A 27,473-nucleotide genomic window follows, 5' to 3' on the forward strand; every position below is an offset into this window, starting at 1 on the left:
AATGTCATTTTAGTAGCATGAAGTTGAAATATTATAGAAAAAAGTTTTATTTCTTTTTTTAAACGTCAAAAACAATGACTAAAGTTGTTATTTTTTAAACTTGGGTTGGGTGCAAATGTATAACAGGAATAAAGTCAAAATATTAGGAGAAGAAAAATATACGAAGAAGAGAAGAAAGTTGAAATATTTGGAAAATTATTTTAAAAAACCAACAGCAGAAATTTTACCAGAATAAAGTCAAAATATTAAGAGAAAGAAATAGAGAAAACATTTGCAATTTTATGAGAATAAACTTGTAAAATGAGGAAAAATATCATTTTTAGTAACAATGTTGAAATAAGGAAAGCTGAAATGAAATATTTTGAAATTTTAAAACAGCAGAAATGGAAAAAAAACAGCTGTCATTTTACTGGAATAAAGTCAAAATATTAAGAAAAAAAAGTCATAATCAAATGAAGAACAACAGTCGCAATTTTACAAGAATAAACCCGTATTATTATGGAAAAAACATCATTTTTAGTAGCATTTCACCTATATTACAAGGGTGAAATGCAGTTTTTTCTTGAGCTACCTACGCCCTGCCTCCATCACGCATCAGCAAAGGGTAAATTATTTTTTATTTCATTTATTTTTATTTCATTTAGCTGAATAATAAAAAATAAATATAGCAACTTCTGATCAATCCATGTCAATTTCAGACTTAAAATAATGTACCGATTTCCGGTTAAACAATGGCCACTTTCGGTTTACGCCCCTACATCTGCGGGCATGTCGTGGGAGTGAACACACTCCGCTAAAACCTAAACTATGAGACGTCGCACTATTTTCTTTTTTTTTTTTCGCACTATTTTCTAAGGCACAGTACTTCATAATAATGAAGTGACACTTTTTGTCGGCTTTTTGCCATTTACTCTTCAATGGTTTGGTCACGGTTCCCTAGTGTAATTTGTAATGCAGTAATAGTGCGCCACTTGCTGACCATAGGCTGAACAGGTGAACTGAACTTGCACAACAGTATTACGAACCACAGTGGTAACATCCATTCATTTTCTATGCCGCTTCTCCTCATTAGGGGGCATGCTGGAGCCTATCCCAGCTGACTTCAGGTGACAGGCAGGGTACATGCAGACAAACAAACATTCATACTTATTGACAATTAGGAGTCGCCAATTAACCTAACATGCACCTGGAGAAAACCCACGCATGGGCAGAACATGCAAACTCCACACAGAAATGGAGATTCGAACCCAGGTCTTCCCGATCTCCAGACTGTGACTGTGTAGCCAACATGCTAGACCACGAGAACATAAGTACGTTTCTGGAAAATATAGAAAAGGGAGAAAACCAGCTTTTTGTGAAAAGATACATTTTAAGCATAACTTTCACTTTGACACAAATATATTTTGCTTTTGTGACAGCTCCAATATCTAAACAACTATACCAACATAAACAACACAGAAAAGGGGTTGTTTTATATCAAAAATATATTTTTTTTACAAATATAACACCATCAACTATTTGCAATTTTCTAATTTGGAACTGTACTATGTGTCTTTGCGTGTGTATGTGTGCATGTGCATGTCTTGAAAAATTTCCCTACAGTGCCTAACCTTCTGCACGCTACACTCCTCCATGCTCTCCCACTTCATCCTTCCTGTCATGTGTGGTTTGTCGTTGATGATCCCTGCCGCACTCTTATCAAATGCACTTTTGCCACCTTGTGGCCGTTTTGATGGCTTAAAAGTGCTCTGAAGTGTTGATGCATAAATGGAGATTTTCATCATCACCTCTTTTTGCCTCTTGCGCAAAAAACATAAACGACGTATGAATACGTTGTTGTTTTTTTTTTGTTTCATTATACATGCATTTAACTTATTTTTACACTTGTATAACAGTTGAGACTGTGAAAAAAATGCCATACAAGAAGTTGACTCACCTTTGGAAATCCTCTCTCTCTCCACTTCTGTGAATGCTATGCCTCCATCCATCACGCATCATTAAAGGGTGAGTCTTTTTTATTATTTTTTTAATAGTTAAATTATACAAGTGGCTAACTTATTTTAACACTTGTATGTCAGGTAATATCTTACTTGACTACTGTTAATCAAGGTTTTATCATGGCCACTTTTTCACCCTGTAATGAATTCTTTATTTTCCCATTTCTCTGGGAACATTTGTTTTGGTCGTAGAAATTCTGACATTCACTTCACTTTTACAAAGTCGAGTAAAGTTGAATAAAAAAAAATACTTTCAGCTTGTACAAACAAACCACATCAGCACGGCAAAACAATGATGTGTGAAAAGTCACCATTATCCAAGTGTATTGAAGGATTTCTATACTTTTCCCCCTCATTGCTTCACATCATTTGACATCAAACCCTACTGACATTCTGGCTGTCGTTGAGAGAAAACGTAGCAAGCGTCTGTTGTGTGAATATTCCATTGCAATCCGTGCAAATGGAGAGAGCAAACGAGGTTGAGGTAGTGTATCGTGAAATATGAACTTGCGCTATGATCAGCCTGTTGAGCGTATCCAGAGCACCGTCAAATACCTCATTTCCTGGAACCTTAAAGGCTATAAGATCAGATGCTTGAAAAGCCATCCAAAGCTATTCCTGCACTGCACCTTGATATTGCCCCAACTAACCTGGGATGATTCTGTCTTAATGGCCCATTTCAGCGAGCGAGGAGCCCATCGTCATTATGTGGCTGGTAATGTGTGACACAGCAGGTGGTGCTCCTGTCTTTTAGATGATCCCAATGACAAGTTCAGCCTTTTGACAGTGCAGCTTTTGCTCATCAGTCATTACTTCCACTGGTAGTGGGAGGAGACTGGAGATTACCAGAGAGCTGATACAGGTGTATGGGCGCTATCTAACAACAGCTCTGTCAATACAGCAATATCTGCAGGAAGTAAGGAGGATTCACTAAAGGATGCCCAGCGTTTTCCCTATGACAGGATTAGCAGCTAGCTCGGTATGATTCCCTCAGATTGTGTGACTCAACAATTCCGTGATCCACTCTCTATCGGCTTTAAAGGCCCCTATCCCAACTTTCAAAAGCTTACCCTTCGGACAAGGGACGTTCTTTCTCCAAGTCGGTTCCGCTTTCCCCCCTTTGCTGCATTCACTTGTTCGTCAAAGCCGGCATCCTCGCCAAGCCCTCTTTCTGCACATCTGCTACGTTTGGGCTTTTCCATTCTTCCCCTCCGGCGCCTTGATTGGCCCTGGGCCCTTATAGCTAAATTGGTTTACATTGGAGAGATAAATGCTCTGCAAATGCGCTTAAAGACGTACAGTAAAAAATGCAGACAGTGCGTGTCAGGATTATCACCAGAGTCAGGGGGAGAAAGAAGAAGAGCGCCTGTGTAGCACAAAGCTGGGGGAGCCGGAGTGAAGCCTGTAGAGATATAGTCCATCTCTGGAGAAAGAGGGGAGGATTTGGCATTTGCATGCTAGGCTGTAATTCCTGGCGTTTTAGAACTTGTCCCCAACAATCAAAACTCCTGCTGCATTGTGAAAGTATTGTTTCACACAGGTGAACAAAAGTGTGGAACAACACTCTTGCCAAAAAGAGGTTTGGTGGAGTTGCTTGTTTTGTCACCGAGGAGACCACCTGATAATGGTAACAGAAGGTAAGAATCACCTAATGAAAAAGACGCACTCCATATTCCTCTTAAAATAGTTAAAGGTCCTCTATTATAGATACTCTATGTCAACAAATGTAAATATGTGTCCCACAACCCCACAATGCGTACTCCCAAAAACCTAACCTCGATGCTGTAATTTAGACAGCTTAAAATGATCAAATTTACAGATAGTTAGCAGAGCTTTAGGCGTTGTTGTAAGATGTGTAGTGAAGGCTCATTTTATGTGTTTTTTACAAAGCTGTTCTCCATGTAAGAACATCTAGTAGCTCATCTAGCTGGAAGCGGGTCAGATGCGGTATCATGTCCATGAGAAAGGAGGTTTTTCCCTCATGACTCCATGAAAACCCACAACAACTTCAAAAGTCATAAACAGGCTCTACGGACACATATTACAGTCAGAACGTCATGAAAATGCCCGTTTTGGATGGTAGGTGCCCTTTAACCTAAAGGCCCTGTCACACCTTGACGATTTAGCCAGCGTACGCCAACGTATGAACACCAATACGCTGGCGTACGTCGAATAAGTTATGGGTAAGTTTTGTATAATTTTAGAGCACGTTGAAGCACGCCAGCATACATTGTAGTACGTCCAAGTCGTCCAAAAATTTTGTGCATGCACAAAACTTTTCGACGCATGTCAACGTATGATTCATACGTCCCGCATACGCGGGCAATGAGTTATGCGATCATTGACGCCCGTTCACACACGTTATTTGTAAGTTACGCACAAGTCGTAATACGTCAACATACCTTGAGACAAAACTGTGTCTTCTTGGCTCTCTTCTTGGCAAGGGTTGGCTGAGAGGAGATGGAGGCTACTGGGGAAGCAGCTTCCGATACCATTGATGATGCCTGAGAGGCGTTAGAACCTGCGTCATCTCCATCAGAGTGAGAGTGGGAGGGGGAGGCTGTTGGTGGTGATGGATCCCTCCGTCACTACCCTGATACTTCTTGGCAGCGGTCTTCGAAATTTTCTTCGGCATGATGGTGATGTTGACACAGCGATGTCTAGTGAGGTTATGATTTGAGTCATCAAGTGGCAGCCATCTTATAGGCTACGGCACGTGATCGTCGGCCATACGCTGCCGCACAGTTTGCATAAGTTAGACTGGCGTTGGGCATAAGTTGTGAACGCCGGCAACACGCTACGCATTTGTTGGTATAAGTTGTCTATAAGTTCTAGAAACGTTCTATATAAGTTACTAATACGTCATGTATACGTCAAACTCGTTATGAATACGCTACGTATACGCCCAAAATTGAAAAAAACATCGACAGTTCAACGTATGCCATCAAAATGATCACGTCGGGCATGCGCTGGCTAAATCGTCAAGGTGTGACAGGGCCTTAAAGGGTAAAACTGGACTGGGGGTCAGTCTTCTTCCTTCACCGTAACAGTGAGGCAGGACTCCCGTATCTGATCAAATTCGTAATTGTACGACCTCATGGCCGTTCGACGTCAGAGGATTTGGACGGGAGCGATTGAAAAACAGCCCGTGTGGTCATGGGACTGGTTGTGCTTTTCTAGCTTCTGTGAAAAGGCGCTCACGAGGCATTACAAAATGATTTAAATGTGTTCATTTGTCATGGGATTTGATAACAGACAATAGAATTACCACAAAAGATCAATTTGAAGGTCAGACACAAGCGCTCTAATTATGTAATACCTTCTCACAGACTGCTGGAAATTCAAATGTGCAACAACAGAGATTTTTATTTATTAACTCCACAAGATGGCAGTAACTACATTTGAAGTGTCATGAGTGGCCAGCATCCAGAAGCTTTATATACCTCTACATGCTCTTTAAAATGCTATTGGTGTGAAACACCAATAGGCACCAGGCACTAGTTTACAATAAAGTCATCAGCGACATTAATGCTGCCTGAGCAGTTTGCTCCTGACTGCCATTCCAACATTGGTTCTGTTGCTGCTGTGTTGTGCAAAATAGTTTCTTTTTACCCTTTGTGGTTTAGGTAAGTAAATGCCTCATTTACAATGCTGCTGTAATGGCCAACAATGCATCAACACAAGCCCAAGGCACAGCCAGGAGAGTAATATGTGCCGACCGAGTTAATGGATTTGAGGAACAATGTAAAAGAAAATGTTACTGTAATTGCATAACTTTTTTGAAACGTTACTCTCAACACCACCCCCTATCACGTAAGTCGTGAAAAAAAAACCCTACCATGTCGTTGTGGGTGTAAATCTCCTTAAAAAGCCCCCTTGTCCCCTCCTTTCTCATCCCCATGACCTACCCCTCCCACCGAATCAATGCCACCCCTCTTAGACCTCCCAGCACAAAACCCTCACAGCCAAACCAGCCCCAGAAAATCACGGCGCACCATTCAATCATTGTTTTGTTTTTTTTGGTTTTTTTCCTTAGCCCTCTCTCACCCCCTTTATGGTCTCACTAAAGGTCTTAGGCGCGCAGAGAAGGAGGGCTGTCACTGAGGGAAACCTTAGCCATTGATGAAGTGACAGGAGCTGCCAGAATATGATCCTAATCCTGTTTCCAGCATTCTTTTACCCCGCTGGCATCGCAATTCCTCCACACATTCTCTGAGCTGTCAACTAGGAAAATCCCTCTAATAGCGCATTGCAGAGATACACATCAAAGAGCTCCTGGAAACCTTCAGCGGCTTAGCACACACACACACACACACACACACAGCATTAACTTCCACCCTTGTAAAGGCTGCAAACATAAAACCAAAGTGTTTATAGTAAATGGACCTCATATTTAAAGAACAGGTCTGAATGGCCCTTAAGTGCATGTCCTGAAATGATTGTAGTCCTGTGTAAACGTGCCCATCATTACTAAAGCCTACCACTTCTTTTCTGTTCAAGAAAGTGATCTAATGTTTATGCTGAAGAAGACCAAGAAAAAAACAGGTGTGTGAACTTTGCTGACTGCCTGAACCCTTTCACTCACTATTTTATCTCATTCTATTCTTACTTAATCCATCGATATCCCGACCCAAGGTAATCTTCTTATAGCAAAGCATTCGGTTTCGGTGCAGCCAAACCTCAGCTGACAGGGTGGATGTGGATGGAAGGGGGGTGACACCCTGCTTCAGTCGTTTCATTCAGGATTAGTTCTTCTGCTCTGGGGTGGTGAACAAGTGGCACGTCCCCCCTTCCGTGTGCCGTGTTGTGAACCTCAAGGATGCACGGACCCTCCATGTCTCTGAATTATTTACGGATCATCACAGTGTCCCCCAGCTTCCAAATTGACTAAAGCAAACTACAGAGGGTGTGTAGCAGGAGATGTTCATAGGTCGTGTGTGCAGGGCAAATGTTCGGGTATATGCCACATACTGTCATAAGAATGTAGTTGAATTGTATATTTAAAAAATTGTTTAAAACAAACAAAAAAATGTCTTTAAATGGAAAAAAAATCCTCTCTAATGTAGCAATTTTCCGAAAATCTGATAAATAAATTGTGTTAATAGGAAAAAAAACAGTGCAACTTCAAATTTTAATATTCTAAACTCCCAAATAATATAATACCACTGAGAAATCATTTATTTGCGTCCTGTGATGATGTTGCATAGCAGAGTAAAGGGAAGACGAAATTTGACTGAAGCATTGTCCTTTTTAACATTTTTGACAGTCACGCAAATGCAAAACAAGTTAACTATTGTATAATCAAACTTAAAAACAATTAATTGCATTATCGTCCTTTGATGATGTGGCGTAGAAGAGCAACGGGAAGAAAGCGCATTACTGAAGCGTTGCGCTGTTTAACGTTCTGCCATACAACTGCCATACAAGTGTAAAAAGAAGTTAACCGCTATACAGTAAGACTTAAAAACAATTAATTGCATACTTATCCCTGGATGACGCTTGACGGGTACATGGTAGCGCATAGGGAAGAAGAAGCATGACTGAAGCACTGCGCTAGCTAACATTTATGAGTGTCACGCAAGTGAGAAACACTTCATTGCGTACTCATGCTTTGATGATGTTGCGTAGCATTGTCTAGGCAAGACAGAAGTACTGAAGCATTGCGCTATTTAACATTTCCGAGTGTCATGCAAGTGTAAAAAGAAGTTATTATGTATTAATTCTTTGACGGCGCAAGATTAGGGCATGGCAATGCGTAGCATTATTGCAGCATGCTGCATTCTCAACCGTACAAGAGTGTAAAGAAGTTAAAACAAAAATAATTATGTAATCATTCTTTGGGGATGTTAAATAGTAGCGTATAGGGGAAAACGGCACATTACTGAAACGTCACACCGCTTAACGTTGTTGACTGTCATACAATAGTAAAAAAGAAGCTATGCGCTGCAAATAGTGACAAAGATGCAAAGATTTCTCAAAATCCAGTGACAACATGAATCCTTTCAGGCTTGCATTTATTCCCATTACACAGATAAATTACTGACTTTGTACTCACATCTTAAATCTACAGAGATATAATACATAGTTAGCCTTTGCTTGCATTTGACTCTTTTAACTGCAACCATACACTAGCTGCCCACAAAGAGCTTGCTTCATTTTTTTTGTAAAATACTGCAGCTAGCTCTCTTATTTTATCCCGCCATTGTTTTTTTTGTTTTTAACACAACATGTTGTTGTGTTTTGGTGAGCACACTGGCTTGTAATGGGGGATATTGTCGTTGTTGTTGCCATGGTGACCCCACAACACCTGATTTTAAAGACGCTGATATAAGATGATTGGCATGTACATTCATCGGCTTGGCCTTCAGATCAGCAGGGGGAGCCCTCGAGCCAAAGTCCCCTTTTTTTTTTTTAACTTCTTCTTTCAAGCCACAATTTCATTTCAACAACCCTATTTTTGCTGTGCCAATTGTAATTTTTATTTCTATCGTGTTTTGTGTCCAAAGCTGATACCATGGCAACAGTAGGTCTGTAAACATTGCTAGCCTCCATAGGATGTTTGCATGCATAGTTCTGGGTATAATTGGAGGCTATTTTCATATTTGTGCAGCAAAAGCAGTGGTGGAATTGCAACAAGATTCACAAGCATGAAGTACTGCAGTCCAGTGGATATATATTTTTATAAGTCCATGTTCTCCCAGCAGACGCATGAAGAAAGCCATATCAAGGATCAAGCTGTAGGCTTTGAGTTTTTGTGCGGGGTCCCGGTGGGCCTGGCTGGAACACGACGTCGCAAAGGGGGCAACTTCAATTGGGGAGCGTGTCCAATCCTAGCGAGGCCGCATGCTGCTTGGCTCTCAGCCGCAGGTTCTCGATACTGGTGGTCTTGCTATTGAGGGTTCCCGGAAGGCCGCCCGGCGCCCCCTGCAGCAGCGGGCTGTTCCACACTTGCTGGGCCTGCGACAGCGTCTGGTAGTACGACTGGCAGGGCAGCGAGCCCAGCGGTGACGGCATGTTGACGTTCATGCCCAAGTAGGGTAAAGAGGACGGCGGCGGCGCGCTCACGTCAAAGGACGGGTAGTGCACCAGGTTGTTGGTGGCAGCCATGTGCTGCCGAAACTGCTCCTGCAGCCGGAAGAGGCTGAGCGGAGACGAGGCATACGAGTTGCTCTGGGAGAGCCCGCTTGTCACGCTGCTGGAGGATGGCAGGGCGGGCGAACTCAGGGGGGAATCTGTGAGACAGGGAGAAGACTTCATTACTTGTTAAATTATTTACTATTACTCTGTGTGAATGCAGTAGCTGGGAAATACATCACAACAAATCATAGAAGTCCCCTGATATGATGTACATATGGTTGTTGCCCAACAAAATAAAAACAACAAAAAATGAAAGCATTATGCAGATGCATGCTTTTTGTTGAACAGTGAAAATATATGCCCCCTTGTGGTTGTGAGTGATGGCGTGCAGTAAATGCTTCAAGGTGTACATAGCAAAAATAATAAGTTAATAAGTGTTCAGGGTGGACTGAACTTTTTCAGGGAAAAAAGAATACAGTGGAACCTTGGTTTTCGTATATTAACAATATTATTAATTATATATTAAATATATATTATATAATAATTATTAATTAATATTAACAAAAACTACATTTTATAGAGAATAGCTGTAGTTTACATGCAGAAAACAATGTAAAAAATAATTATGACGAATAGATAGAACTTATTGTTGATGTGGACTTTCCGTACATCCTGGCGAGATCCAATCCAATATTGTTTCTCTAAATTGCTGGCACTCGCAAATTTCTTTGGCCCCATGGCAGGTTATGTAGCAGTCACACTCAATAAAAAAAATGCACTGACAGTGTGTCAGCAACGCGTCGGGTGCTTTGTTTGAGCACTTGATCTCGAGGAACGACACAATACGGGGCAAACGGACTTGCTTTGTGCAATATTGTGGAAAAACTGAGACAAAATTTTGGTGAACATTTTTGAAGAAAACAGAATTATACAGAAAGTGGGGCATACAAAAACCGACGTTTCAGTAATAATTATTCCAAATGTTATCAAAGCAGGGCAACAAAGCCCAAGATGTGATGTTGACTATAGAGTGGGAAAGTGAGACGTGTGTGACCGAGCAGAGTCATCAGTATCTGAGTACGCATTTTATTGATTCATTTCACTATTGAGTGACTAACTTTACTACTAAGTATGTTAAAAGGTGAGATGCGTCAAGTCTTTGTGATTTACAATGAATAGCTTCTCTTTATTCTTGTATGACAATGTTAAAATGTAACTTAAGACATTGCCCATGTAGTAAATAAAGGGCACCACAGGAGGGCACCAGAGGCAAGCCAAAGTGTATGTAAAAAGAATGTGATGACGACCATAGACCCCGAAATGGAACATGAAGTTGGACGGTGGTACACCCGTCTTTTGACAAATGGCAGGTTCAAGTTATGGGTGTGTAACTTAACTTCTTTTTACGCCTGTATGACAGTTAGGTACCGCAAATGCTCTGATGAAAGCCTCTGTCCGATCAAGTGCAGAGTCTTTTATAGTTGCCGGTGGCGTTGTCTACAAAAGCAAACAACCGACTGGGTCTCTAATTAGCGCTGAATCAAAAAACAGGCATTAACAGCTAAGGCAGTCGGCACCTTCTTGGTGTATTTTTTTTACCACCACAAGATGGCAGTAGCTGCATTTGAAGTATTATGAATGGTCAGAAGCTTTATCTACCTCTGCATGTGCTTTAAATTAGTTAACTTAGTTCTGAGACTCAGGCATTTCACACTTGTTTAAGATGAACGCATCGGTATTAATGCTGGCTGAGAAGTTTGCTCCTTACAGCTATTACAACATTGGTTCTGTTGCTGCTGTGTAGTGCAATATAACTTCTTTTTCCACTTGTTTGATATTTAACGTTGTATATAGGCTTAATAATAACAGTTTTAAATAATAATGAAGTTTGTCAACCAGTACCTGATATCGGGCTGAGTGGTTTGCAGGACGGCGAGCTGCTGCCAGGGTGCGTCCCCCCCTCCCCTTGTGCTTCCTCCCTGATCTTCCCCCTCACGTCCCCCCTCACTTGGTCTTCCTCCCCGTCTCTGTTGTCCTCAGCTCCCGACTCGCTGTCGGACGGCTCGGGCGAGGTGACGTTGACTTCCACGCTTGTCTCTCCGGGTTGAGGCCTAGCGGCCGCTGCCACCCTCTCTGTTTCCGAGTGGCAAGACGAGGCTGAGGTGGGAGGGGGAGGCGTGCGGGAGTCGGACGCCGGGGCAGAGGAGGGCGCCAGGTCAGTCTTGGTGTCCTCCGTCGAGACCTCTGTTGCTCCTGATGTTTCTTTCTGCTTCTGGAGCTGCTCCTTTTGCAGGCTGCGCTGCTTCTTGCGGAACTTGGCCCGCCTGTTCTTGAACCACACCTGACCACACAAATGAACAGTGCTGAGTTCGGAAAGGTGAAAGGTCAAAAGTCAAGAAGTTTGTAGGCGTTCTACCTGCACGCGGGCCTCAGGCAGGTTGGTGCACATGGCCAGACGCTCTCTCATGACCACGTCGGGGTAGTGCGTCTTCTGGAAGGTCTTCTCCAGAGCCTCCAGTTGCTGGGCTGTGAACGCCGTTCGACTGCGCCGCTGCTTTCGGTGCTGTGAGCCGTAGCGGGCCTCCAGGATGATGTCTTGAAATGTGCAGCCGTTGAGAAACAACCGACACGGCCGGTTTAATTTACACGCTGGTGCTGCAGCGACGGGACATGAGCGGCGGATACTTACCAGCCAGCCTTTCGGCCAGAGTGAGGGCATGCACCGACGGCCGGTAGTCGGGCGCGTGCTGGGCCTGTTGCGCCGCCTGCTGGTGGAGGTTGTACATGGCACTGAGGGAATTCATGGCATGCAGGGAGTAGCCGTTCACGCCGTAGTGCTGCATGACCTCTGACCTGTCTGTAGCCGGGAAGAAGCCTCGGTCAGTGTCAGCAGGCCTTTGACAAATAAATCCAGCTTGTAAACAATCCAGTGAGAAAATGTCATTGGGATTATTATCAGTTTATGGTGAATGTTTAAATTGGCAATAGGTGGAAAAACAGCAAAATATGTGTGATCTCAAGCTCCTGTGTTTTTTTACTTAGTCGTTAATGCCTTTTATTTAATATTTACAAAAAATAGAGAAAGTGTGCCATTATTTTGCAAATTTGGAAAAGGAGAGATTGTTTATCATAAATGTTTTTACATTTTAATTTTTTAGTATTTTTTCTGATATTTTTTTTACAGTTTGTTCACATAAAATGCCTAAATTGCATTTTGTTTCAAATCGTGGCGTAGTTGTCCTGAGCTGTCACTTTTTTTAAAACATTTTTATTTAAAAAGAGTACATATTTATAATTTGTTCACAAAGTATATTTGAATTAAATTTAGCTTAACATTGAGTAAATGTCATTGGCTGTCATATTTTTCATCTTTTTTTGCGTTAGATAAGGTAAGATTTTTTTTAACAATTTGTTGACATGTAATTTGCTTTAAATTATTCAGAGAATGTCCAATTTTTCCCCAGTCGTTCAAAAAAAATGTTACTGTTAAAACATTATGTTTAACACTAATGATATTTCTACAGACTGAACTTTTGGCACTTGGCACTTTTAACATTTCTGATACATTTTTAAAAATCGTTGTCACTTTTTACATTTGTTTTTATATTTTCATATCATCTTTCATGTGTTTTCGGTAATTCAATATAAATTTGGTCCTTTAAAAAAACAAGAGTGCATTATTGCACACTTATTTTCCCAGCTTTTATTTCTTTTGATTTGAATGGGTTTTTTTTGTTTGTTTGTTTGTTTTGTTTTTGTTTTTTTAATCCGTGTCAGTGTTTCGTACGACTGACACATTTGCGTGGGGTTGTCCCGGTGGTCTCCTGTCTAATGTGAGTGCAAATAGGTTTGAACTGTCGTGGGCTTTTAATTTATCCCCTGAATGACGTGTAAAAGGTCGACCAGCATGTGTAAGTGTGTGTAACTGTGTGTGATCGAATCTATCGAAATAGCATTTTCACGCTGTTTTTATGTTTTTAATTATTTGACTGTGCATGAGCCTCAAGCAGTATTCGTGTAATCTGAACCATTTTTTATGATAAACTGGAAAAGATGTGGGGGGGAAAATCAACATAATACTCTCTTGGCCTCGGGCTGTGATTTAACCCTCATTATGCTAATTGCCGTAGATTTATGACTTACACATTTGGCTTGAGGCGAAGCTGTGCGTGGACTTGGAAGTTGCTTCGAAGACGTTGACAATTAAATAAAGTAACGTAAAAAGAATCTAAACAATATTCCAATTTAATTGTGATAGCTAAACATTTTTTTTAATGCTGGGAACTCCGAGCAACACTTTCTGGAAGCAGATGCTAAATGTCTACATTTTATTATAATTTTATTTAACGTCATAAAAAAAACATTAACATGTTAATAATTTCGCCTTACCTCTTTGAGTGTCTTTTTAAATTGAAATATCCAGTACTTTCCCTTCCTTAAATCGTCTCCTCGAAAGTCCTCTGGTGGAAATTCATATTTTAATATATTTTTTATTATTGCGTATCCTTAAGAAGAACGAAAAAGATATCCCGGTTGGTCCTCGGGGTGCAAGTGAGGAGGCTGCTTCAGCTGCCATCACTCGGCCTATAAAGAGCAGCAGGCGGAGTCATGAGAGGTAGTGTCAACCAATCACGTCACGGCTCGGCACCTTGCGGCCACGCCCCCTGTGAGGACGGCGTGATTCCGCCACCTGCTCTGCTGAGGAGTTTCGCATCCGCAATTTCCTGCCACATCTCTCATATAAGTACAGTACATTAGAAACGTACATTCAATTTTAAAAAAATATTTATTTAAACCCCTAATTTTATTTAACGGATCAAATATCAACTTTAACACATGATGAGATGTTGGCGCTAAGTTCCAGATAAATCGTACTGATACTATTTTGCATTATTACCAGCTATTATTTTATTTCTATAAATGATATGTATTTCTATAAATATTAATCCCGTTTAGACGCAATTTTAGACAGTAAGGAGAACCACGCATGGTAATATAAATTGTGTTACTGATTAAGAAATCGCCCCTCAAGTCAGATGCTTCTATGATGTTGTTAATTTACCAGGAAGTGGGATCTAAGATGGCGACCCATGGCTTCTGCTGCAGGGCTCCTTACCTCCAGCAGCTCCTCCTGGCCGGGCCCTAAGGGATTTATTTGGCTTGGGATTTGGTAGACAAGACGCCGTTTCACCCTCCAAAAAATGTCTTAAAATGACTGCTGGTAAGAGGATTAAAACAATAATGCCCCGCTCCTCTTGAAGGTTTTTTTCTCAAAAGATTTCTTCTCCCGAGGAAAAACCGTTTAGGTTGGAATTAAGGGCAGCGAAAAGAAGTAGCCCTTTTTTAATGTAAGTAAAGCTTGCATATATTTTGTGGAGTTGAGAGACAAAAAGGGGGAAGGAAGGCGGAGATGAAATCCTAAACTTCATTGGAGATATTTGGACACCTTCTAGAGGCGTGGGAAAGAAAAAATATTAACAACCAACTTTGTTTCCACAGTGCTAGGTTTTCCAATTCTAACATTCAATTTTTTTCATGCAACGGTTTCTTATTAGTCCATCCATTTATTTCCAAAGTATAAAACTTCACTTTGTTTAATGTTTAGGTATTTTCTTCACCATTTTTGTCACACAGCTGCACTGCACCGCCTTTTGGATCACAGAGGAGCAACAATAGGATTAACTTTGTCAGCCCAAAGAAATTAGAACTTAAAAGTGAAAGAACATCTGCTCAGTGTCTTTATAAAGCAATTAAAACAGCCCAAGTCAACTTTTTTTTACAAAAAAAATAAGCATTTGTCATTTGTCTTATTTTCATATTTCACATACATGTTAACCTTAAATACTAAATAGCATAAAGTTGAATCCAGGATGCAAAACTGATCAAAGATTATGTAAAAAAAAAAAAAAAAAAATCACAATTTTATTTGCTAGATAAACTTGAATAAAAACATGAACTGTTTATTATAACTACATTATATTATAATTAGCCTATTGCCATCAAAATGTACAGGAAAACACGTAATATTTACTCAAAAGTGACGATAATAGAAAGAAAAAGCCTAAAAAATATATATTTAGAATTTTTCCCAAGTTCACTCCCGATTACGCAGCTAGCTTGAGCGTTAGCAGCTAACAAGATAGATATGAATCGATAAGTCACATTAAAGACAAATTCACAAAAAATTAAAAGTGAAAAATAGAATAAGCTACAATACATTCTAGAAAATAAAAATATACATATGGAGTGCAAAAGCAGAGCAGCTATAAGTAAACATATATGCATTCTCATGGATGCACATACTGAAACATTTGGTTTGTGTTCACATAATCGGATCCTGGGCTCAAAAAACGACTCCAACTTATGATTGATTTATTCATAGTTGCAGCTCTTGGGATTTTTACACATTAAATGTTTTTTTTCCACTTCTAGGATGATGATGAGAGGAAGATTGTGGAAGTTTTGCAGCTGCTTCCAAACATGGCTGCTCATTGTCATCACGTTCAGGATGGGAGCCGCTGCTGCGAGCTCTAACTTCCCATAAAGCCCAAATTCATCTCAGATTTTCTGTGGATTTCAACTGCGCACTCATTGTTCTCGCACTCGGCCTGCATTCACCGGCTTTCCCCCCCCCCCGTTTAAGCTCCTCTTCAGATCTAACTCATCGCCTTTCCTCTCCATCATCCTCTCGCCTGCTTTCTCTCAATCTCCAAACTTTTATCCCTGCATCAGGACTTCGTAGGCAGCTCATCCGTGGCGATTTATGAGCCTCCTTCGCTTTTTAATCAGGTTTTATAACGCGTAGATGTTTGTAATTTCACTCCTCCAGTGGCCGGTATAGTGGAGGAGAAAGTGGACGCCTTCAGCCTTCAGAGCCCATTAACTTGTATCATTAGCTTGAACTTCATGAATACATTAGCTTTCCTGGCCTGCAATGCTTTCTCAGTCAAGGTTAGCTCGCACTCATTTGGGTGAAATTAATCATTTTGATGTATGGCTCGGAAAGGGAGCGCTTCCAAGGGACTCCTGTGACTGGAGTAACAAAGCTAACTGCCATCAACAATCCTCGGACTTTCAATTGGACCTCATTCGCTTACTTTGTGTTGAAGAATAATTGCAAACAGTTTACACCTCCAACCATGAACCATTTTAAGGAAAAGATGAGGTTGAAAACAACATTAAGAATGCACAAAATACCACAACTTATAAAGTTTTATTGTTAAAATGTTACCATAACTACCGTAGCTAACAGTAAATGCCTGCAGCACACGCCTGCACACAATGTAGATGTGTAATATCATTAATGCCATCCCTCCTCCCACCTGTTATTCATGATAACCCCACCCTCAAGATTAACAGTGCTTTTCTTTAATACACAGTAACAGTAACACCCCACGGTATACGTTTACGCAACCTCTTTGTGTTGTTTAAAGGTATCACGTAAAGACAACTGTGTAGTCACCTCGCAAATGAAAGTGTCTGTCGGTCTGATTATGCTTCGATTGACATAATTTTTGAATGAAGACAAAGTTTTCAGGGTTCTTCCATGGCAGACACAAATGCAGTCGTCTTTCACGACATCGCGTTTTTGTTTTGTGGTGGACTATCGCCTGTTGTTAGTCAAAACATATTGAAAGACAAGTTATATGTAGTATTGTGTTCATCTTACATTGATGAGACATGACATGAGATTACGTTACCGTTACACTGCATGGAGTCAGCCATGGCATGTCCCACATGATGGAGTGAAAAGATTTCCTCCCATTCTGTGTGGAAGTGGTAAGTTTTTGGCTTCTTACTTGCCCTTCCCCACTCTATTTGAAACATTTTCATAAGTTTAGAATAAATAAATGGGAGGCTAACTTGTTAGCTCAGTAGCATGTTATGTTTAAAGCGGTTTAGCATCTCTTGTGTCCTGCAGTGGTCTCATTGCCTGCGCATTACAGTTGAGCAGTGTGTTGTAAACAAACAATAATAGGAGTGTAAAGGTGACTATGGGGTGTTATTTCATGTCTACGGGGCTCTAATGATGGTACAAATGATATTTCGGAGGTCATAAACAGGTTTTCTATGCTCTAACTACAAAAATATTCCATTTATTAATATTGAATCCTACTATGCAGAAATTGAGGAATCTGGAATCAATTAACCACAATAAATGCGGGCCGACTGTACAGTGGCACCTGTAAAGCTAGGCAAGTTTTTAAGAAAAAATACGCCTCTCAAGTCAAACAAAACTCATGATGTCACATGAAACCTCAGCCAACATAAAAGGATTAACTCTAGTTCGAATATTTCAATATTAACAGTGCTTAACTTCTTTTTACACCGGTCTCCTGTGTGTGGACAAGTAGCATGCAGTTATTCAAGACTGAAGACGGGAACCCGCTGGTGTTCAAAAGCAAGTAAGTACCAAAGGCGCTCCATCCTTAAAGACCATGTACAGCTCTTGTTTGTAAAGGTGACCACAAGTCGTCCGTTTTCTCGCCAGTTTATCCCGGTGTGATCCCGTGGAGGCAAACCGGGGCTCCCAAACGGTTCCTCTGGCAGACGTGACATATCGAGGTTGGCAGGTTTGTTTCCTCCCTCTTTCTCAGAGCCGCTCTTTGGTTGCGCCCCTCAGGCTGCGGCCCAGCACAAGGGTTCCTATTGTCAGGGCCTAATCCAGGGGCTACACAGCTTTAGCAACATGGTGGGATAAAAGCCCATCAAACCACTACTTTATGGGGGAAAATCTTTCCTAATCCCTCGCTTTATCTAAACAAAAGGAGAGAAACAAGAGGATAGAAAGAAATTGTGCAGACGCAGGGCAAGATGCAAAGAAGTAGTTTCACTGGGGAAGCTAACCATTTTTGACAGGCTTTCACTAAAGGATTGACAAAAAACGGACACCGGGATTCTCTTTAAAAAAAAGGTCCATTCAAGGGCTCCCTTTTTTCTTCTCAAATTGAGCTTTAAGATCCTCCGAGGGATATGTTGAAATTAGCCAGATTAGATCCTGAAAGCGGACTTGCAGGGAGGGGGGGGCACCTGTCAGATTTGGAACCCACCTCCCTGCAAAAATTGTTCTCTGCTCTGATGATGTAAACAAGCGACCCCCTGTGAGATCTTGAACTTTTGCTCGCTTTTGGCCAACCTGTGAACACATTTAAGAAGGAACTTTGCCAAAGACAAGACGCTAATTGTGAAAGCAGCACATAAATTAGCTTCTAGAACCATCCCGTTCCGCGTATGACGGACAAATCCAGTGACCCTGTTTCGTGTTGGATGCCAATTCCAATTTCTGTCTTTTGCCAGTGTGGCAGCTGGCTCCGAATCCCGAGTGTCGCATCCGAAACTCAATTTTTCTGCTGCTGCCTCTAAATGTGTCACCGGAGGACCATTTCGGTCCCAAAGAGTCCAGCAGAGATTGGTTTGCTCTGGTTCAACAAGTCTCAGATGATAATTTATGGCCTGTCCTCATAAGACTTTAAAGAACTTATACATCAAGAGTACGAATGGAGTTTTGCTGGAATGCAATTTGTCCCCCACCTCCCCCCGGCACAGTGCCCCCTGCTGGAGTGTGCGGATGCCCCCCTGTAATGGGGTAATTAAGAGATAGCAGGCTGGGGATGCTCAGGAGGGAATGAGTGATTAGTCATTCATTACATGAGCTTAGAAGGAGGAAAAGGAGGAAGTGGTCGAGTGAAAGAGAAGGGAGGGGATGCCACTGGAGCATTCAGAGAAATTGCCAATGGATTTATCCCGGCGTAATTAACCATCACCCAGGGAAGGGGACTTCACAAACCTACAGCATTGTCAGCCGTCAAGAACACCTCATGAAGTAATAGCTGTCACTCTGATTGGGATATTTTAAAATGGATTTCAATGTTCAATTTTTAAAAAGTGTAAAATTCCTTTGCCCATCGAGAGGGACATTACCTCCTGCCGGGAATTACAGGTGTTTTAGGAAATCTTATGGGGACACAAAGTTACAAAAAGTAAAAAAAAAAAAAAACAACAAAAAAAAAACAACCTAAAAATACACTACTGGTCAAAAGTTTTAGAACACCCCAATTTTTCCAGTTATTTGTTGAAATTCAAGTCATTCAAGTCCAATTAATAGCTTGAAATGGTACAAAGGTAAGTGGTGAAGTGCCAGAGTTTAAAAAAATAGGTAAGGTTAACCAAAACTGAATTATATAAATAATGTGTATTTCAAAATTACACAAAAAGGCCTGTTTTAGGGACCACAAAATGGGTCAGCAATTTCAAGGTGTTCTGCAGAAATGGAGGTTGATCAAGCCTTGGCAGTCGGAACAACTAATTCCTACAGGTCTTCCAAATTCTGGAGTACTTACTACCTCCCCTGTCTGCATAAAAACAGTGTTCAGTACTACACCCTTATGAACATCAGTTGAACAGCGTTGTACTGGAGAGAGTAATTTGTTGCTACGAAAATGGCAGGAAGAAAGGAAATTAACAAAGGAAGAGAGGCAGACCATCTTAACACTTAAAAATGTAGGATTTTCCTCCAGAGAAATTGGAGTGTTCTAAAACTTCTGACCGGTAGTGCAAATACAAATAAACAATTTACACATGTATTTGTTATTTAATATTTTTTGGGTTTTTTTACATTTGCTGAATTAAAAAATTGCAGTTCAAAGCTATTTTGTTTGCTTTTGTGTACAGAATGTTGAAATATAATATTAGCTGTGAACTGCATGTTATTTATTTATTATGTAAATGTATACATAAAAGACTATGATTACTGTAAATAAATTGTGAAAACTAGCTTTAGTTTTGCTTTACTGTTTTTATTTTTAGCACTTCACGGCTATTTTTTCATTCATCTTTCTTTCTAAGAATTTTTGTAAAATTATTCTAATTGGTCTCTGTTTGGCGTCACTGTGAGTGGGATGATTTTAAAATGGATTTCAATATTCAGTTAAAAAAAATAAACAGCAAATTTTTTTAACTGTGATATTGAGGGAGAGGGTCAGTATCTCCTGTGGGGAGGTAATGTGTTTTTGGCAAATCTTACATGTACACAAGGTTACAAGGTGAAACAAAAACTGCAAGTAAAAAAACACCAACTAAATAATAATAATAATAATAATAATAATGATAAAGAAATACAAATTAAACAAATCCCGCGTGTATTTTTTTAATTTAATAAAAAATTATGTATTGCATTTAATTTTATTTCACAGCTCTTTTGTTTACTTTTGTTTTGTAGTATAGTTTAAATATGAATCTGTGAACTGCAATTTTTACTGATATATTGATTAATTTAAATGCATGCATAAAATACAGTATAACAAAGAAAATAACTTAGCTGTTCCAACAAGTTTTGTCTTTGTTATACTTTTTTTTTCCCCCGATCTTGTACGTTTAAAATAGCAATTCACACCTATTTTTTTCGTCTGTAGTTCATCTGTAGTTAGTTTGTTAGCAACAGCCAATGCAAAGGAACAAAGAGCTGTTTTCTAATATTTGACCCTTCCATGTAGCCTGTCATGATCATACTGTACAGTTGAACAGCCCTATCATAATAAACACATTGCTAAATTAATTCAGTCAAATAAAAAGGGACATTATTATCATACAGCTCATGTATTGGATCTCATTGTTATGTATTGTGCAGATGTGCGCAATGAAGTGCCCGCCATCTCTAAGCAAACAAGCTGCATAATGCTTTTTAGAACACGCCTCAATGTGAGTGTGCGACGAGTATTACGGAGTAGAATATTTCCCTCTAAGAACACTTGCACGTCGCGCACAATGTCCCCCATCCACTCTTTGACTGCTGTGATCCTATAAAGTCCATATTCTCGTCTTCATAGTCCTCCCAAAGCCAGGCTCCCATCCAGGAGTAATCCTCTCTGGTCCATATGAGCCGCACAAAGCAGCACACTCTTACACGGAGAAGTTGATTTTTCTCCGTCTGTTTTATCTGATTTGGGAGCACTTAGAAACAGCTCCAAGTCTTTTCCTCCATTAAAGTAAGACGTGTGTGTGCGCAATAGTGCTATATGTACCTCTCGACATCTGTCTTTTGTTTTCAAATCTGCTCAGCCACACTCTAAAGCATCTGCGGGTCATCTGGATTCAAACGTTCAGAGAATTGAGGCTCATCTGTGGAGCTTAAAGAGGAGTTGTGCTCTTCTTTTCTTCAAAGGCCATCATTCATCACAATAATGGCTGCTGATATCTGATCAATGAGCAGTATTAAACCTGAAGCATACTTTTGCTTGCACATACGGACACTGGGCCTCCTCCCATAAGCTTTATTCATAGTGTTTTATGAAATGAGCATAGAGGATTGTTTTATTGTTGCTTTATAATCTGGTTTTTAGGCCGTGTTCTGCAAAAAGCCTTCTTAGAAAGGCTTTGGCTGACCTCCAGAGCAGAGCCACTTCCAGCATTAAGCCACTGAGGTCGAGCATTGTGACATCTGCGGGTATGTCAGAACCTAAGACACCTGTTTTTGAAAAGATTGATATAGTTATTTAAAAAATCCCCTGCAAAAACCACAGAAAAGGCTGTAATATGCATGCCAGGCCACTAGTTGATGATGTTACATTGTCAAGAAACACTACACAACGGCTTGATGATTTAAAGTACAACCTTCAAAGTCACACGCCAAATGTCGTACGTGGCGTTCAACCTAAACCAGTAATATGCCTCAAAAGTAAAACCAAACATGGATTTCAAACAGACTTTAACAGCGTGTGTGTTTTGCTTTTCCTTTGGCTTTTTATGGCAGTTACGCTTCCGATTCCACCAATACTTATCTGCAATAAGCTACCACAAGACGTCTTCAAAGGGTGAGTAGTTTTCTTTATTTTACTTTTATTTAATGTTATTATTATACAGCGGTTAAGTAATGTCTACGTATTGCTTAAGCACATTGCTTTTACAGTTAACTGTTTTATGCTGGTGACAAATTCATTCTTATGGGATGATTTGTTTTGATTGGGCTGGGGGGGTACTGACATCTGCTCCAATAGAGCCAATGTAGTTGAGTAATGTAGTATTTATCTGCTCCTAATGAGTGCTGATTAGCTGCCTGCTGAGCTGTAACATGAGCATACAAGCCAAAAATACACAGTGTGGGCAAGGCGAGTGTTTGAGTGATGATGTTGCAATTAAGTCATGGTTTCCACGCTTGGGGTCAGTTTTTACTGGGTCACCGGTCCTTTACCTGCACAGTATATTGTTATTTTATTATATTCTGTTGTTATTGGGGAAAAACATTATCACCTTAATTGCAGATTGGTTAGGAGAAATCACACACGGTAGTATTACTGCTTCATAGTGATGTGTATAGTGTTCATTTTGACTTTTTAAGTTAGGCTCCATTTCTTATGAAGGGCTACTATTCTTACTATTGCGGTTTTTGCTATAGATGACCAAATATGGTACTCTTTCCTACAAAGGGCTACCATTTCTTACTTTGCTCATTCTACTGTAGGTGACCAGATATTGTTCTCTGTTTGGTGAAGCTCATTTTTGTTTTTCTTCTCAAAACTGTACCTTTTATTTTAATTTAATTTAAAATAGTCTGCAAATGTAAAACAAGTTATTATTAATTTATTAAAGTACCTATCAGAAAATAAGAAATAATGATAAAATACCGACAAATATATTTTTATAATGCAGTATAAAATATTAAAATACATTTCATTTACTTATTTCATATTTACATACTGGCTAATAATGGTACATTTGGATCCCTCTTGTGCATGAATATGAATGAGATGCTAACCCACATGGGAGTGTCATAGAAGCTGATGACAGTGCAGGAAAGGGATGCATGGGGACTTCTCACTCCGCCCTGTCACTGATATGATAGAGTGGCCACTTTCACATTGTGTGTATGTGTGTGCGCCTCAGATCCCGTCCCATCAGATGGTTATGAATAATGTATTGATAGCCAGCCCCCTGTGGTATAGTCCTCACAATCCAGTCAGAGTGTGTGTGTGTGTGTGTGTGTGTGTGTTGTGTTTAGCCTGCCCAGCTGGCAGGGGTCACAGGGGGGATGCACAAACACACACGCACACACAAACACACACACATTATGTCCCAGTCCCACGAGAGGTGTGTATATGTGTGTGTGCATGTTCCCTTTTCATCATCAATCAGCAGTGTAAACTGTTTAACAACGACAATGAGGCTATTAAGAGGCCCCCCTCACTTCAGGGGCACAAGTGGTGATAATTACCCAAACATGAAGTTGTCACTCTTCACACGCCTCCTCGGCATCTGCCCCCTTTTTCTTTCTTTTTTGTGTGTGTGCCGAGACGAGCGTGACACTGAGATGGACAGTAATTGGTGAGATTGATTTTTAAAAGCGTGTTCATTTAACCCCCCTCTATTGTCCGTATGGAGCATTTTCATTAAGCTTGATAGATTCTACAGCGTGTTCCGTGTCACCACCATTACATTTAATACTCCTGCAACATCTTGTGATCATTTTTAGCAAAGGAATCTGTTAATTGTACTTTAAATGCAAATCAATTAACATTCTGACTTGTTTTTTTATTTCATTGTACTAATTATAACCAAGGGGGAATTGTGGTTTGTGCCACGAAATGCCACTGAAAACACATAAATATATTTGAAGATATACTGTAATTGTTCTCACAGTTGGGCCTGTAAGTGCTGGGAGATACCCTTAACTGTAAATATCAGTACAATATGGTACCAAGTAATGCAGATTTAAAAAAAAAAACAACCTTTAAACTAGTGTTTATTTAGAAACCTTAATTAACATCAGTACCTCTCTTTGCTCATTGGCTAGGAGAAATCACATTGTTTTTTCCTTCCTTTTTTCCAGAGGTATTAGACATATTGTATGTCTTTTACCGCCAAATATGGTTCCTTTCCCAATGAAGGGTAACACATTGTAGTTAATGATGAAGTGACCTTTTATTGTGGGCAGTCTAAGGCACACCTGTGCACAAATCATGGTGTCTAATCAGCATCTTGATATGGCACACCTGTGAGGTGGGATGGATTATCAGCAAAGGAGACGTGCTCACTATGACAGATTTAGACAGATTTGTGAACAGTATTTGAGAGAAATAGTCATATTGTGTATGTGGAAAAAGTTTTAGATCTTTGAGTTCATCTCATAAAAAATGGGAGCAAAAACAAACGTGTTGCGTTTCTATTTTTGTTGAGTGTATTATTAGTGCAACTAAAGTTATTGAATCCCTGCAGAGTTCTGAGAAAACATTTTAAAAGTTCTTATCTATTTGTTAAGAAAATTATAAAGTTGATATTCTGTCTATGTATTGATCCATTTTTCGGAGTCATTTATTTTAAGCAGGGCCATTTTGGGCCCCACAGCCCAGAACATTTTGTTAAAAAAAAACAAAAAACGCTAGGGTCGGACTGGAAAGTTGTCTCTGAGCCCAAATATCACACACACTCTTTTCAAGCAGTAATATGCAGGAATTTGATGGTAAAGCAACATCTAAAAAGTAATTGTGACATTACACTGACTTGCGATAAGGAAAAAAGTATCCCTTTTGTGGCCATGGTGACGCCAAATCCTGGAAACATCTCCCAAACATGTTTACCATTACTTTTATGGAAGTTTTGGCAATGCTATGTATGCCACAAAATTCGAAACAGAGTTCTTTATTAGTGCTCAACAGCATCGCACAAACAAACCTTGACGAACGCCATCGCATAGCCTCGAAACTCATGAAGCTAATCCATGATATTGATCAGTGCGTTTCCTATGGGCCCTGGTAATCCATCAAGTCTAACAGTGCGGAATAGGCCTAATTTATATCATCTGAAAGGTGTAATCAAAGATGAATGAGCCCCAGCGTGATAGAAATGTGCACTGGGTCATAATTTCTAGCTCTGTGAGTAATGATAGTTGAGGATAGAAAATACTCTGGATATAAACTTCAGTGTAATTTGTGCAATATTTTATGAAATGAAGAGGAAATTGAATGCCCCTCAGGTGGTAGAATTTGGATTTTGGGGGCGAAAAATACGACTCTGACGTTTTCCACAGGCTGAACTTTGTCATGCGAGACTCCGGTGTATTTTGTGTTGCTTTTTTTGTTTTTTGAGGGGGGATGTCACGACAGGAGGGTACCCATGATGGGAACAACGAAAAATGTGATGATAACCCTAGAGCCAGAATGGAGGTTGGGAAGTGGTATGCACTCCCCCACTCATGGCCCACTCATGACATGGCTGCTCAGTGCTAAATGAGCAATATAATTAATTAAATATCAGCTACATAAGCAAATTATTTTTGCCAGCCATATGCTAATGTAAATACCTTGTATATAAAAGCATAGTTGCTAATAACTAGCATAATTTTTTTTTGTTCCCTCTCCCTTTTGCGATTGACAGGTCAATGGTGAGTAGTTTATTTAAATTTTATTATATACTGACTTGACAGTTAAGATTGTTAAAATGTTGCCAACATGTACAGTTAATAAAGTTTTTTTTAAGACATTATTCCCTGTAGCACTGTATTACAGGAAGTAACCATCCCAACACTGGTACATAGCAGGGATAGGGCATTGTATGCATGAATCAAAGTAGCTATAAAAGGTGTACCTGAGGCGCTATGAAAAGCAGTCGGCTTCTTCTAATCTTACACAAACGTGCATAAAGTCTGTGTATTTTCATCCAAGTGCAATTTTCTTCATCGAATTAGCGAACAACAGCTTTAGTCTCATCACAAAAGGGAGGCTCATGTTGCATGCTGACCCTGAAGGCTGAGAGATGGCGGCGGCGGTTTGAGGGAGTGTCTGTAAATATAAGTGCAAATATATATAAACGTTTCCCCCTCTTTAAAAGCCACTTAAGAAGTGCAACCCTTTAAATAAGGCCAGGAATAATCTGTTTCCCTCGTCGCGCTCGATGCAGCGGAGGGATTTGCAGAAACATTCGCCAGTTGACACAGATCTACATAATCATTTTAAGTTTCTAGCCGCTCCTTCCAATGATTCTCCTGCTGTCACTTTAGATACCGCTAAAACTGATTTGGGCGCCCTAATCTCCCGCTATTTCTTCGACTTGAAAAATCTCTAATATTATAAGCAGATTATTTCATTTATAATTGATTGAGTGCATTTGCCGGAGTGCCACTTCAAAGTTGGCTGAATTAAAGATGCCTTTAAGACGCCGGCTGCCGGGCGCTGCCAGTCGCCGGGTGGGGTGGGAGGTTGTGTTTGGGAGTAGAGGAGAGATTGGGGGTGTCGACTCTATATGTTGTAAGGATGGGAGGGAGGGGAGAGAGAGGAAAAGTGGCATGCAGATTTCTTAAAGTGGGCTCAGGAAAAGTATCCCACTCTTGAGGAGGCATCAGGGGACACCAGGCGTGTTGCGTTCACTTGCCTCCGGGCATGTCCTTCCTCACTGTTGCTTGATGAGATCCATTCAGGTGAAGTAATAGACTTAAATGCAGTTTGTGTAAAACTTATCATCATAAAACCGTTAACTGTACAGGTGATATTTTAAATACATTTTAAACTATCATGTAAGCGCAACGAGGCGGTAACCACTGTATATTAAAACTAAAATAAATTCAACTGATTATCTTTGAGGCTGTCTCACGGACACAACAGGACAGTTTACAGTATGATACTGTCACTTACAGGTGTTTTATAGTGATTACTTTATTGTTGTTTATTGCAGTGTATTTACAGTGTGCGATCATCTGCTTGATAAAATTAATTTGTGTTCTGCCCTATTATTGATTTTATATTTATTGTTGTATTTTTACTCATTGTACTGAGCAGCCAAACCCTTTTTTATGTCGCCATGAGCTACATTTCTGGTTCTGGTTTTATCATCACAATTCCACTTATCACTGGGAACCCTTAACAAAAAAGATAGGAAAACACACTTGTGGAGTTAATACTTTAGAGCTGAGGCGTCCCAAGTGCCATGCCACTTGGGGGGCCATTTTCAGGCCACAGCTTGTTTTTGTTCGCCCCTCAACATATTCTAACAAATCAGATATTAATGAATGAATTCACAAATTCATTATTAATAAGATATATGGTGGTGTGAAAAAGTGTAATCAACTGCAATCAAGGGTAGGGATGAGCAAGTACACCACTATCTGTATCTGTATATGTATATGTATCTGTATCTGTATATGTATCTGTATATGTATCTGTATATGTTAATGTATATGTGTATGTATATGTGTATGTATCTGTGTCTGAATCTGTGTCTGTATATGTATCTGTATATGTATATGTGTCTGAATCTGTATCTGTATATGTATCTGTATATGTATGTATCTGTATATGTATCTGTGTATGTATCTGTGTCTGAATCTGTATATGTATATGTATCTGTATCTGTATATGTATCTGTATATGTATCTATATGTATATGTATATGTGTATGTATATGTGTATGTATCTG

General features: G+C 40.0%; 1 protein-coding gene and 1 long non-coding RNA gene across 2 annotated transcripts in view; one reads left to right on the forward strand and one right to left on the reverse strand.

Moving 5' to 3' along the window:
- Nucleotides 1-8,000: 8,000 nt before the first annotated feature.
- dmbx1b (diencephalon/mesencephalon homeobox 1b) lies at nucleotides 8,001-13,618 on the reverse strand. Its single transcript, XM_054789938.1, has 5 exons — nucleotides 13,464-13,618; nucleotides 11,764-11,931; nucleotides 11,491-11,669; nucleotides 10,977-11,415; nucleotides 8,001-9,229 (listed from the first exon to the last, which is right to left on the reverse strand). Exons 2-5 carry the CDS (start codon nucleotides 11,915-11,917, stop codon nucleotides 8,805-8,807), a joined length of 1,197 nt encoding a protein of 398 aa, XP_054645913.1. The 5' UTR covers nucleotides 11,918-11,931; nucleotides 13,464-13,618; the 3' UTR covers nucleotides 8,001-8,804.
- A 564-nt stretch (nucleotides 13,619-14,182) lies between these two features.
- Nucleotides 14,183-27,473, forward strand: part of LOC129189214 (uncharacterized) — a 49,583-nt gene continuing 36,292 nt past the window's right edge. The window contains exons 1-5 of the long non-coding RNA XR_008572756.1: nucleotides 14,183-14,295; nucleotides 15,507-17,479; nucleotides 17,566-17,647; nucleotides 21,413-21,516; nucleotides 21,823-21,883. This is a non-coding gene — a long non-coding RNA (uncharacterized LOC129189214). The remainder of the gene's footprint in view (nucleotides 14,296-15,506; nucleotides 17,480-17,565; nucleotides 17,648-21,412; nucleotides 21,517-21,822; nucleotides 21,884-27,473) is intronic.

This window comes from Dunckerocampus dactyliophorus, chromosome 10, assembly GCF_027744805.1.
Source record: "Dunckerocampus dactyliophorus isolate RoL2022-P2 chromosome 10, RoL_Ddac_1.1, whole genome shotgun sequence".
Taxonomy (NCBI): domain Eukaryota; kingdom Metazoa; phylum Chordata; class Actinopteri; order Syngnathiformes; family Syngnathidae; genus Dunckerocampus; species Dunckerocampus dactyliophorus.